This window comes from Ovis canadensis, chromosome 1 (genome assembly GCF_042477335.2).
Source record: "Ovis canadensis isolate MfBH-ARS-UI-01 breed Bighorn chromosome 1, ARS-UI_OviCan_v2, whole genome shotgun sequence".
Lineage (NCBI taxonomy): Eukaryota > Metazoa > Chordata > Mammalia > Artiodactyla > Bovidae > Ovis > Ovis canadensis.
Genome location: NC_091245.1, coordinates 193560944 through 193575661, shown reverse-complemented (window position 1 = coordinate 193575661; position 14718 = coordinate 193560944). Strand labels below are relative to the sequence as shown.

Here is a 14718-nt window from a genome sequence, read left to right as displayed (position 1 = left end):
TTGGTATCTCTAATTTTCTTGAAGAGATCGCTAGTCTTTCCCATTCTGTTGTTTTCCTCTATTTCTTTGCACAATCTCCGTTTAAATCACTTGGCTTATAGAATGACAAGTCAAGGAAACTTTCCCCTCTTTTGTGGCAGCAACAGTGTTAAAACTTAATGTTTAATCTAATCCTCCTAAGGGAGGAAGGTAGTTTTGGTGAGGAGCGTGCCTGAAAGACATTTTTGTAGAGGTATGGTAGAAAAGCCACTGGGAGCCTGCCGTAGGCAGCTGCTCCAGATTTGTGAGTTCCGTTTTCAATTTCTCTTGGAAACCTATGGGCGGAGGACAGCGCCTGAAAGTGCAGAGCGGCACCGCAGCCCTGCCCATCAAGGGACCCGGCCGGGGTCTGTAAGCCCCTTTCCCCGCCCACCTATCATCTGGTCGCGCATGCGCTGAGCTGAAGGGCCGGAGCGTTGTCGGCTGGGAAATGGCGGCCGCGGGCTTGGTCGCTGTGGCCGCGGCTGCAGAATACTCTTGCCCAGGAACGTCGGGAGGTAACCTCTCGGCTGTTAATTGCGGCCCAAATTCCGGGTCAGGCCCTGGTCCTGGCCCGGGCTCGTGGAGCCGCTCCCTCGACCGAGCGCTGGAGGAGGCGGCGGTAACCGGGGTGCTGAGCCTGAGCGGCCGGAAACTGAGGGAGTTTCCCCGGGGAGCGGCCAACCACGACCTGACGGACACCACTCGGGCGGGTGAGTGGGGTGGGGGACATCCCAGCGGACAGGAGGCCTCGGGCGCGGTTGGAGGCCGCCCTGGCCGTTCGGGGGAATCGCGGGTACTTAGAGTAACTGGTCCTATTACTCCTGGTCGGGACCAGGGTAACGGGGAGAAGCCGACTGCCCCAACCCACCGAGGCCTGCGGGTCAGACTTCGAGCCTGGGGCGAGGCGGACAGCAGCATCTCTCGGGGAAGAAGGCCGTAGGAAACTGATGGGTAGTGTTGTACTTTCCTAGAAAATTAACTTCTGCGGAAGCTGAGGTAGACCCTTGCTCCGCCTGATTGCTGCAGGCCAATTCTGGTTTAGGATGCCAAATTGACTTTACAGATTTAGGTTTGTAGCCCGCTTTTAATCGGAGTAATGGTGGTCGCTGCATTGTCAGGAAAGCATGACTCTCAGCACTGGCGTTTTTTAAGAAATGCTATTTTCAGAGTGAGCCCGAACGCTTTTTCCTTCTCCCCTTCGTCTAGTTGACTTACCAAATGTACTTGTAAAAATAACTAGGGCCAACTTTAAGACTTCCACTACTTTTCCTCATGCCCCTTCAAAAAAAAGTTGCAGGAAGAAAAGTATTTAGAAAAGGCACAAAAAAATTGCCCACCGTATCTATGTTTAATTCTTTAAAAAAAATTACTTTGCCTTATACATATTTTTTTAACACAGAAAATAAATTAGATATTTGATTTTCGTAGTTGTAGAGAACAATATCTGGTGACTGAGGTGTTCAACATGTTTCCCTTGAGGTGTTCAACATGTTTCCTTTGTGTTTAAAATACAGCTTCCTCAAGGAGTAGATTAAAAACAGTCAGTACAAAGGAGGAAAACATCTCTTACATATAGTATAGTATGATGTAATTATTTTCATACAGCCTTTCTTAAGCTGTTAACTTTTCCTATGTTTGTGCACTCATTAAAGATTGCTGAGTATTACATATGATTCACTCATTTTAGAAAGATAAGCAAAACTGTTAACACTACTTCAAGAAACTGTTTTCCAAAGAAACTTTGCCTCTTGTGTAAAATAGAAGGAATCAAATGTCTGTTTGTTTAACGTTTTGAAAACAGTTACGTAGAATATAGTTTGTGTTCTTTAGTGAATGACCTTAAAATTAAATTTTTTTGCTTATGTAAATGAGCGGCCACTTGCCTTTTGCATGTGTTCTGATAGACAGCATCTAAACTTGTCATTCATACCCCAGATTTCTTGATTCTGTTCAGGAGGTGGCTATATGGCATATGACTGACTGTTCAAGAGATGGATAGCATAGTGACTTCATATTGGCATGAGTCATTTCAGTATTACTTCATTAAGCCTGAAGTTAAGGGATGAGTTGATTGTAGGAGTTTATCTAGCTCATTATCTTGCTGTCTTTTAAATAGCTCTAGGGCTAGTGTCTTTTTCCTTTAAGAAATATTAGCTAACAAAGAAAATGCAAAGGCATTTATGAAGAATAAGTAATGCCAATGAATTTTTCCCTTACTATGCTGTGAATTTTTAATTCATTATTATCCACACTTATTTGTATTACTTTAATAGTTTATTTATAAACTAGATTTTTTGTTCATTGACATTTTATTTAGTCAAAAAGTCTAAAAGAGGAGAAAAAGATTGCAAAGTACTTTATAACCTGTTAGACTAATTTCTAAAATGTCAGAAACATCACTTATTAATTATAAGAAGTCTTTGGCAGACCTTGATGAGTACAAAAATACTTAATTCTCTAAATTATTTTAAACATAATTTGATATAGATAACATCATTGATTGAGTTTTCACTGTTTACTGTTCATTGTGGTAGATGTTTAAAATACATTGCCTTGTTAAGTGCTTAACAACCAATGGATTAAATATTATCCCAAGGATTTCCCTGGTGATCCAGTAGCTAAGACACTGCACTTCCAGTGTAGGGGACTTGGGTTTAATCCCTGGGCAGGTAACTAGATCCCACATGCCACAACTAAGACCCAGCATAGCCAAATAAATAAAAATAAATGCTTAAAATATTATTATCCCAAATTTACATATGATGAATCACACAGGATTTACAAAAAGCCACTCAGAATCATATAAATAATAATAGTGGTAGAATTTCAGCCTGGGTCCATCTTACTCTTTTTCTCTTCACTGTGCCGCATAGCCTCTTTACATACAGATAGATATTATCATTCCTGTTTTTAGAGGTAATGAAACCCAGGTTTGGAGAGAAAAATAATTTGCTTGAAGACTTGTAGCTAAAGCCAAGGAAGATGTTGTTAGCCATGATTTGAGCCTAATTCAAATCCTTTTTGAGGTAACTCTAAAACCATAGACTGTTACACAGGGTCGTTTGAATTCAGACCCAACTTTTGTTAGCTGAAATGTTTTGTTTAGACCCTATAGAAAATTTAAAGCCCAAAACATTACTTGAACACTATATTAAAAGTTGCCACATAATCTGTTCTTTCCTAATATATAGAATGTATCTACAGATACATAGAACTGCTATCCTTACATTTTAAGAAATAGTACATATTACCTGCACTGTTTGTAACTTGACAGAATTCATCATGCAACATTTTCTTGGAATTTTTCCCCTCCTGTTTGTTTTAAATGGTAGATTTTTAGGAAGAAAAATGAAGTGTTTGGAAATGAGTTCCTTGATCCAATGGACAGGGAAAATCTTAAATCACGAAAGACTTTTGGGGGCTGAAAAGTTGTAGCTTTAATTTGGGGAGGCAGAAATGGGAAGGAAAGCCATTCCGGGCAGTGGAACACCCTGCCGCAAAGATGTACACATAACTCAGGGCTAGCTAGTCAAGTAGTCCATCCCTCTGGCAACAGTGATAGTTTAGAGATGGACACATTTTCCTATCAGCAGGCAGGAGTGTTAATTCTATTGAGAAAGAGGCATGCTTTGAACCCTGGAGTTGCTGAAAATAGAATGTGAACCTGGAGCTTGCCAATAAATTCAAAGACCCAAAAGATGGAAAGAATGAGGCCAAGTTCTGATGGTAATCTTTGGATCAATAGCCAGGCTTTAAATTAGTGGTATCCTTGGACTGTCAAGTTATACAAGCTAATGAATTCCCTTTCCTACTTAATCTGAGTAGACTTTTTGATATAAAATAATAAGAGTCCTGAGTAATATGACAGTGAGTCTGCTCTTGAAGTTGTGGGGAGGTCAGTTTGGTCAGAATAAATCAGTGGGATTAGAGAATATGAGAGCTGCCCTTTGCATTTGAGGCAGCTGACTGATGATAGGTTTGGAAACAGGGAGATTGTTCATTTAACAGATTGTTTGTTGACTAAAGGATTTTCAGGTGTAGATACACAAAGAGGACCAAGACACTCCCTGTTATCAAAGAACTCAAGAGATCTAGTGTAGTAGAATGAATAAATGTAAAGATTATTTGAATTGTCTAATAGCAAAACTTTTATGTGTAAGGCATTATGCTAGGTAATATAGTGGGAATAAAAATAAGAAAAGACTCTACCCTGTAAGCATTAAAAATCTAGTAATCTGTTTGGCCGGCTGCAGTAACAGTCAAGGAATGAAAAACAGTCTGAGATCATACTGGAAAATAAATGTACAAATGTTGACTGAATTTTTTTTTTTTAAAGAGACAGAATGCATCAAGTTGCCTGAGTTATTAAACCTGTAGGACTAGGAAGGTGGTAATGCTACTGATAATAATAGTAGCTAACATTTGTTGAGCTGTTAGCATATTGCAGATATTGTACTAAGCTATATATATAAAATGCACATATAACAACCACCTGAGTTGTAAGTACTAGTTTTAACCCCATTTTACCTGTAAAAATGGAGACTTGAGATTAATCTGATCATTGTTACACAGGTAATAAATGACAGCACTAGAATTCAAATTCAGATACATCTGATCCTAAAACTTCTGTTTTTGATCACTAAGCCGTACTGACAAAGAAAGTTTGGTTCAGTTTCTTTAGTTGGGCTGATACATGTTCTACCAGAGTCTTAAATGTGTCAGGCCAACTAAAGAAACTGCAGCAAATAGAAGTGTAAATCTGGAACTTTTAAGAGTGAAGTTAGAACTGCAGCATAAATTTGAGACAGTCATAATGAAGGGTTTATGCAGTTCTTGGAGAGAGAATGTGGAGAGTGGAAAAGTTGGTCACTGACAACCATGGGGTACCACAGCACTTAAAGGGCAAGAAGAAGAATCAGTCTGAGAAAAAACCAGAAACAAAGTTTTATAACTAGGCTTCTACTAGAATTTAGAGACTCCTAAAACCAAAGGAACTGTAGTAACCCTCTAAGTAATTTTACTAATGAGAAGCTGTCTTAAAGATTAAGACTTTGTCTAAGGTTATATAGTGAAGTGGTGCTGTTTTGCAGAAGACAATAGGATCATAGTTGAAGGTGTAAGAAATCTTTTCTGAGTGGAAAATCGAAAACAGGAAACCAAGGATTCAACTTTTGGGAAAAGCCTGTGGTTGATGAAAGGTGGGAGAGACTAATGATGCAAAAAAAAAGAAAGAAATTGAGATATAATGGGTGAGCCTAAGTAACACAGTCTTATTGAAGCCATGAGAATAAGGCTTTCAAGAATTGTGTGCTTATTTCCTAGATAAAGAAGAATGAGGATTGCATAAAAGACCATTTAATTTTTCAAAAAACGTTCTGTAACTCACGCAATCGTGGTTTCGTTAGTCTTGGAAATATGCACTGAAATGCCAGATCTTAAGTGGAAACCGTATTTTTCTTGGATACTTATTTATGTATATTTTGTATCAATTGCAGTCTGTGTACTGTGAATTTTCTACAACAGTGCTGTCCAGTATAGTAGCTGCTAGCCATAAGTGGTTATTAAAATAAGTTAAAATTTTAAAATTTGGTTCCTTAGTTGTACTAGCCACATTTCAGATGCTCAGTGGCCCCATGTGTCATGTTGGTCAGCACATTAGATAGGCCTGCTGTCCGTTATATTGGACAGCACAGGTAATAGAACCTTCCCATCATCACAGAAAGTTATATTTGGCAGTGATGTTGGGGCATACTGCAGTGCCTTTCTATATCCATGAATACAATAAGCCACCATGATCACTAGAGATGAAAACACTTAAATAATTGTTGAGAAGATAGCAGCAAATGGGGGCTCAGTCATAATTACCAGATCTTTGATAATATCTCAGGGCTGAAAGGAGAAATATCATTTTTTCTTTTTTTTATATAAATTTATTTAATTGGAGGTTAATTACTTTACAATATTGTATTGGTTTTGCCATACATCCACATGAATCCGCCACAGGTATACACATGTTCCCCATCCTGAACCCCATCCTGAACCCCCCTCCCTCCCCGTACCATCCCTCTGGGTCGTCTCAGTGCACCAGCCCCAAGCATCCAGTATCATGCATCAAACCTGGATTGGCGATTCGTTTCATATATGATATTATACATGTTTCAATGCCATTCTCCCAAATCATCCCACCCTCGCCCTCTCCCACAGAGTCCAAAAGACTGTTCTATACATCTGTGTGTCTTTTGCTATCTCTCATACAGAGTTATTGTTACCATCTTTCTAAATTCCATAACTATGCATTAGTACACTGTATTGGTGCTTTTCTTTCTGGCTTGCTTCACTCTGTATAATAGGCTCCAGTTTCATCCACCTCATTAGAACTGATTCAGATGTATTCTTTTTAACGGCTGAGTAATACTCCATTGTGTATATGTACCACAGCTTTCTTATCCATTCATCTGCTGATGGACATCTAGGTTGTTTCCATGTCCTGGCTATTATAAACAGTGCTGCAATGAACATTGGAGTACACTTGTCTCTTTCAGTTCTAGTTTCCTCGGTGTGTATGCCCAGCAGTGGGATTGCTGGGTCATAAGGCAGTTCTATTTCCAGTTTTTTTAAGGAATCTCCACACTGTTCTCCATAGTGGCTGTACTAGTTTGCATTTCCGCCAGCAGTGTAAGAGGGTTCCCTTTTCTCCACATCCTCTCCAGCATTTATTGCTTGTAGACTTTTGGATAGCAGCCATTCTGACTGGTGTGAAATGGTACCTGATTGTGGTTTTGATTTGCATTTCTCTGATAATGAGTGATGTTGAGCATCTTTTCATGTGTTTGTTAGCCATCCGTATGTCTTCTTTGGAGAAATGTCTGTTTAGTTCTTTGGCCCATTTTTCGATTGGGTCGTTTATTTTTCTGGAATTGAGCTGCAGGAGTTGCTTGTATATTTTTGAGATTAGTTGTTTGTCAGTTGCTTCATTTGCTATTATTTTCTCCCATTCCGAAGGCTGTCTTTTCACCTTACTTATAGTTTCCTTTGTTGTGCAGAAGGCTTTAAGTGTAATTAGGTCCCATTTGTTTATTTTTGCTTTTATTTCCAATAATCTGGGAGGTGGGTCATAGAGGATCCTGCTGTGATGTATGTCGGAGAGTGTTTTGCCTATGTTCTCCTCTAGGAGTTTTATAGTTTCTGGTCTTACGTTTAGATCTTTAATCCATTTTGAGTTTATTTTTGTGTATGGTGTTAGAAAGTGTTCTAGTTTCATTCTTTTAGAAATATCTTGTTTTTTTTTAAAAGCAAGAATGTTGACTTTTTACTTTTTTTGGCTACACCAGGTCTTCATTGAAGCACACAGGATCTTTGTTACAGCACATGGGATCTTTAGTTGTTGCCTGTGAACTCTTAGTTGTGGCATGTGGGATCTAGTTCCCTGACCAGGGATTGAACCTGGGCCCCCTGCATTAGGAGCACAGAGTCTTAGTTGCTGGACCATTAAGCAAGTCCTAGAAATAATATCGCCTTAATAAAAACTGCTGTTTAAGCATGCCATCTTTTGTTAATAGAGGCATTAACTGTACAGTTGACGCAGTTTTCATCTGTGAGTATCATGAGCTCGAATCAGGAACCTTCTAAGAGCCTTAGGAATGAGAAAAGAGTAGCAAGAAACCAAAGCTAATTTTATTTGACTAATCAGGCTGTTTCAAAATCATTCCTTCTGATATTAAGAGTTGTACATGCTCATTGTAGTACAAAAAGTTATAAAGAAGACATTAAAGGTCTTTTGTAATTCTACTTACCACAGAAAACTGGTAGTGAACCTTGCTTAGAACTCTTTAAACGTCTTCTTCATGAATATATACATTCTCACTTTTTAAAAAAATCTTAGAATGAGATCTTACAAAGGCTGTTTTATCATTTTTTCACTACATGATATATAATATCAGAAAATATCTGCTATAGAAAGATATGTAGCGTATTTTTTAATAGTAGTCTGCCATAGGTATACTGTCTTCTCATTTACCCTGTGGATAAACTTTGGAATTGTCTTCATCTTTCACTGTTACAAACGATATTGCTGAAAATAACTTCATGTGTATCTCTTTGCAGACTTGTTTAATTTCCTTAGGATAAATCCCTAGAAATATAATTGATCGCTTAAAAGAATGTACAGTTGTAGGGGTTTTTAAATACAGATTGTAAAACTGTTATTCTAAAGGGTTTTTTAGCTTAGGTTTGTATCAGCAGCTCACGAGTTGTCTTCACTTTTATGATTTTATTCTTTGTAATCTGTGTCAGTCTGATAGCTAAGAGATTATATCTCCTTCTTCTGTATTCAGTTCATTTTGAGAAATGTAATTTTTACTACCATAAGAAAAAGTATATAAATACAAAGAGAAAATGTTTATTTTTTGTGTTTTTTCTGTGTCCTTTTGTCAGAATAAATTGATGACAAAGACTCAGAAACTGTTTGTGTCTGTATATAAACTCCTGTATATTTGAATTTTTCTATGATTATAAAAGTAACACATGTTTATTAAAAATCTGGGAAAAAATACAAAGTAGAGAAAGAAAAAAGTAATACCACTGCATCAATAAACCAGCTAACATTTTGACATATTCTTCCAAGTGTTTTTTTTTTAATCTGTGTACATGTGTATTGAAAAACATGGTATTAATTTTTTGTAGTTTGCTTTTTTCCGCTGTTGAGTATATTAGAAATATTGTGTCATATCTGTTAACATTTTCTTGTAATAGAATTCTAGTGGTTGCAGAGTATTTAATTATATCTTTACACTTAACCAAATCCCTTTTATTGAGCATTTAAATTATTTCTTATTTTTTATTGTTATAAATAATACTAAAGTATAAAATGGCATCTCCAGTATTGCCTGGAAAATCCATGGGCAGAGGAGCCTGGTGGACTATAGTCCATGGGGCCACAAAGAGTCGGACAGAACTGAGCACAAGGGAACTCTTATATAAATATAACTCTTTGCTCACATCTCTTATTATTATCTCTTACTGGATAAATTCCTAGGAGTGGAATTGTTCTAACAAATTATATGCAACTTTAAAAACATAACTTATAAACAGAATTAGAAAAGGAGTTTCTCATAGAAACAGTGTTACATACTTTATGTAGTTTAGGTTTATAGGGTACCCACAAAAGACCTGTTGTTTTCTCCTAAACATGAAAGACAACTTAACTCACATTTGATATGTCTTTATACCTAAAAGCCAGCTTTTCCACATGTCTCTGTCTATAAAGAGTATGTGTATATGTTAATAACACAAATTCTTATTGAAGTTCCTCTAACCTCAGAGAAGATCCGGAGTATAGAGCTTAAAGTTGCCTTAATAGAGAATTTAAAATTTCGAGGCTTGGAATTGTGTTAAAGTGCCCCCCTATATTATATGTTCATGCTTGTTTTAATACAAATCTATGGCTTCAAGCTAAATTAGTTTGTATCGTGTTTATTGTTTTCTGTAATTCACGTCCCCCCCCCGCCCCGCCCAAGTATGCCACTTTCACAAATATGGATATAATATTGTATATAATACTAGTCTATGTAACAAAGTTTCTGTGAATATATACATATTGAATTGAAATGTGGGATGCTAAGAAGACATCTCAGGAAACATTGCATAACTCCCCTGCTCTTACAGCTTTACCTCCTATTTGGAATGAGAAATTACGTGATTCCTAATTGGAATGAGCTCTAATATAGTCTCATCCACTGGCCATATCCTTTCTCTTCTGCCTGAGGAGCAACACAATTCTTATATTGTATTGACACAATACAAAAGACTTAAAAATATCCTTTTACTTATGTCCTTACCCACCTCCCCCCTGCTTCCCTCCTGCAACAGACACATATTTTATAAAGAGAAGCAGAGACCATGGGGAAGATCATGGCTGTTGAATATAAAGGCTTCTGAAATAAGATTTAAATTTACTTTTCAGGGGAAAAATCTAGACTCAGCTGTACTGGCATTGTTTTTTTAAATAGGAAGGGTAAATAGTAGGATGGTGCCTTTAGAAGGGGTGAGAAGATGAGTCATAGATCATCACAAAAATCAGTGTTGAGACTAAAAGAATGGCAACAAGATTGGGACCAAGGATTTCCTAGGGTTCATTTCCTTTTCCTGTGGCTGTATTTGGGGTCTAGATGCTTAATATTACCTCATGGTTTTTCCTGTGGTCATGTATGTATGTGACCATTGGACTGTGAAGAAAGCTGAGCGCTGAAGAATTGATGCTTTTGAACTGTGGTGTTGGAGAAGACTCTTGAGAGTCCCTTAGACTGCAAGAAGATCCAATTAGTCCATTCTGAAGGAGATCAGCCCTGGGATTTCTTTGGAAGGAATGATGCTAAAGCTGAAACTCCAGTACTTTGGCCACCTCATGCGAAGAGTTGACTCATTGGAAAAGACTGATGCTGGGAGGGATTGGGGGCAGGAGGAGAAGGGGACGACAGAGGATGAGATGGCTGGATGGCATCACTGACTCGATGGACGTGAGTCTGAGTGATCTCCGGGAGTTGGTGATAGACAGAGAGGCCTGGCGTGCTGCGATTCATGGGGTCGCAAAGAGTCAGACATGACTGAGCGACTGAACTGAACTGAACATGAAATAGGACTTTTTAAGTAGTAACATGCATGTTCATTTTTTTTTTTCAATTCATTTATGAAACAGTTACTCCACTGAAGTTTGGAAGAAAATACATGGTTAATATGGTAGTTCACAAAAGGAACACTGTTTTGAGTTCCTGAAGTAGCCAGCAATATCAAATGCAGTGCTGCTACTAATTATAGAATCATAAACTAGTACTAAAAATTTAAGGAATTTCCTTACTTTTAACTTTCTCCCTTGCTCCTCTAAATTTGTAGATTTTTTTATTATTTGAAAGAAATCTCAAACCAAGACCTTTAACTGATTTATTAAACATTTCTTATAAGAACTAGGTAACCGACTTTTTTCATTAAAAACGGGTTTTTAGAAATGACCTATAATCATAGAGAGCGAAAAGATAAGCCACAGAGTAACGGATTGCCAATAAAATACAACAAACAAATGATATTCAGAATATATATAGAATTTCTACAAACAAGAATATAGCACAATAGAAAACTGAGAAAACTCTTTAACTGGTACTTCACTAAAGAGGAATTCCAAATAACTGATAAATGTGTAAAAAGGTGCTCAATCTCATTAGTAATTAAGGGAACAAAGAAAACCGAACTGAGGTAGTTATCATTGACAGACAGTACAGAGTACTAGAAAGTAATGTTCTCCCTCAGTGTCCTCAGGGAGATGGTTCTGGACCACCCCCCATGCCCACCCCCCAGACACACACACACAAAGGCACTGAAGTCTGTGGTTGCTTAAGTCCCTTACATGAAAATGGCACTATTTGCATATAATCCATGCAATTTTCCCTGTACTTTAATTCCTCTCCAGATTACTTGTAAGATTTAATACAATCTAAATGTTGTATAAATAGTCACTGGTGCATAGCAAATTCAAGTTTTGCTTTTTGGAACTTTGTAATATTTTCCCCAAATATTTTCAATCCAAGGTTAGAATATGCAGATGGTCAGATCCCACAAATACAAGGGTACTGACTGGAGCATTGGGACATTTATACAGTGCCTAAGGGAGTTGAAGAATACCTAGTAAATTTGAAAACACACATATTTTATGAACCAGAAATTCCAGGCTCTGAGGTACATACCCCAGAGAAACTTGTGTATAAGTGCGCCAGGACATATGTATAAGAATGTTCATGTGCTGTGCTTAGTCACTCAGTCGTGTTCGACTCTTTGCGACCCCATGGATTGTAGCCCACCAGGCTCCTCTGTCCATGGGGATTCTCCAGGCAAGAATACTGGAGTGGGTTGCCATGCCCTCTTCCAGGGGACCTTCCAAAACCAGGGATTGAACCCACATCTCCTGCATTGCAGGTAGATTCTTTACTGTCTGAGCCACCAGGGAAGCCCAAGAATGTTCATAACATTGTTCATATTTGAGAAAACAAAAAAAGAAACGATCATCAATAGAATGTTGTTTAGTTGCAAAGTCGTGTCAGACTCTTTTGTGACCCCATGGACTGTACCTGCCAGGCTCCTCTGTCCATGGGATTTCCCAAGCAAGAATACTGGAATGGGTTGCCATTTCCTTCTCCATCAATAGAATGGGTAAATCAGTTTTGGATATTTATGTGGTTTCACAGCAGTGAAAATAAGTAAGTTACAACTGCATGCAATTGCATAGATGAACCTTGAAAACATAATGAGCAAATGAAGTATATGACACTGTATTTGCAGCACAAATGTACTTAAATGAAGTTCAAAAACCAGCATAATCGTTCATAAATGCGAAAACCTTTAAGAGGCAAGAAAGTAATTATCTTAAAAATTAGGATTATGGTTACTTGTAAGTGGGGACTTCCCTGGTGGCTCAAATGGTAAAGAACATGCCTGCAATGCAGGAGACTTGGGTTCGATCCTTGGGGTGGGAAGATCCCCTGGAGAAGGAAATGGCAACCCACTCCAGTACTCTTGCCTGGAAAATTCCATGGACAGAGGAGCCTTGTAGGCTACAGTCCATGGATTCACAAAGAGTCGGACATGACTGAGTGACTTCACTCACTCACTCACTCTACTTGTAAATGAGAGGGGAAAATATCAAAGGAAAGGGGCAGTGGCTTAAGGGTGGGTGCATTTCTGAAGTACTGAAAATATTCTATTCTTTAACCTCGGTTCTTCACCTATATGGTTATTCACTTTATACTACTTTTTAAAAATTGTACATCTACATTTATGATTTACTTTTTTAATGTGCTTCTTTGTTTAGGCTTACTTATTCATTCTTAACTTGATTATTACTCATATCACCTATTCTTTTTGGCCTTCCCCTTTGCCGTCTCTATCTCTTTACCATCCCCCTTCACTAGTCACTTTCTTGCTTCCCTAATACTTGTTCACACTTTTTTTTACTGTCACAGTGAACAAGTGTCTTTTTTCCATACTAACTTAAAGAAGGTATATTAGTTTTCTCTTGCTGCGTAACAAATCAGTATAGCCAAAGCTTAAAACATTTATTATTTTACTGCTCTGTAGGTCAGAAGACTGGACTCAGCTGAGTTATCAGCTTGTGGTCTCACAAGACCAAAATCAATGTCTTGGCCAGGTTGGACCCTTATCTGGAGGCTTTGGGGAAGAATTTCCTGAATCATTCAGATATTGGCAGCATTCAGTTTCTTGCGGTTATAAAACTCAGGTCTCCATTTCCTTGCTGGTTGTCATCTTCCAGCTGCTCTGAGGCTCTGAAAGGTATTCACGTTCCTTACAGCATGGCCTCCTTCACCTTCAAGCCAACAGTGGTGTGTCCTCTTGGAATCTCTGACTTCCTCTTCTGCTATCAGCCAGAAGGCTCATTTGATGAGATTGGGTCTAGCCAGATTATCTCTTTTTTGTTTAATTCAGAGTCAGTTGATTCAGTTCAGTCTGGTCGCTCAGTCGTATCTGACTCTTTGCGACCCCATGAATCGCAGCACGCCAGGCCTCCCTGTCCATCACCAACTCCCGGAGTTCACCCAAACTAATGTCCATCAAGTCAGTGATGCCATCCAGCCATCTCATCCTCTGTTGGCCCCTTCTCCTCCTGCCCCCAATCCCTTCCAGCATTAGTCTTTTCCAGTAAGTCAGCTGTTCGCATGAGGTGGCCAAAGTATTGGAGTTTCATTCCTTCCAAAGAACACCCAGGACTGATTTCCTTTAGAATGGACTGGTTGGATCTCTTGCAGTCCAAGGGACTCTCAAGAGTCTTCTCCAACACCACAGTTCAAAAGCATCAATTCTTCAGCGCTCAGCATTCTTCATAGTCCAACTCTCACATCCATACATGACCACTGGAAAAACCATAGCCTTGACTAGACGGACTTTTGTTGGCAAAGTAATGTTTCTGCTTTTGAATATGCTGTCTAGGTTGATCATAACTTTCCTTCCAAAGAGTAAGCGTCTTTTAATTTCATGGCTGCAGTCACCATCTGCAGTGATTTTGGAGCCCCAAAAACTAAAGTCTGACACTATTTCCACTGTTTTACTCATCTGTTTCCCATGAAGTGATGGGACCAGATGCCATGATCTTAGTTTTCTGATTGTTGAGCTTTAAGCCAACTTTTTCACTCTCCTCTTTCACTTTCATCAAGAGGCTTTTTAGTTCCTCTTCACTTTCTGCCATAAGGGTGGTGTCATTTGCATATCTGAGGTTATTGATATTTCTCCCACCAATCTTGATTCCAGTCAGTTGATTAGCAGGTCCTTAATTATATCTGCAAAATCCCTTCTGCCTCATGAGGAATATAATCAGTGATATTTCATATTCATAGTCCCAGGGATTAGGGTGGAGATCTGCGGGGGGCATTTTAGGATTCTGCCTAACATAGAGTGTTCTGTCTTAACTTTATTTTGTACATCACTTAGTACAATACCAAATACCCTTTGAGTGTTAATTGGATGGATGGATGCATGGATGGGATATGGATGGTAGGGATGGGAGAGAAAAGTGAATGAATGAGAAGGCGAAAACAGGAAATGAAAAGCCTGTTCTCTTTCTTAGCTTTAGAAATAGTGACAACTGACTTCTGTGTGACTGGGTTTAATGAGGAGCCTTGGGGCTTCAATGATACGGTAGAA

General features: G+C 38.6%; 1 protein-coding gene across 13 annotated transcripts in view; it reads left to right on the top strand.

Annotated features, from left to right (window-relative positions):
• Nucleotides 1-322: 322 nt before the first annotated feature.
• LRCH3 (leucine rich repeats and calponin homology domain containing 3) overlaps nucleotides 323-14718 on the top strand; it is a 105804-nt gene continuing 91408 nt past the window's right edge. For 12 of the 13 annotated variants that reach the window (XM_069556481.1, XM_069556491.1, XM_069556465.1 and 9 more), the window contains exon 1: nucleotides 431-731. In XM_069556481.1, the coding sequence (XP_069412582.1) occupies nucleotides 470-731 (262 nt within the window). In that variant the 5' untranslated portion in view covers nucleotides 431-469. Of the gene's footprint in view, nucleotides 732-14718 lie in introns of all 13 variants that reach the window. The other variant, XM_069556461.1, reaches the window with a different exon arrangement.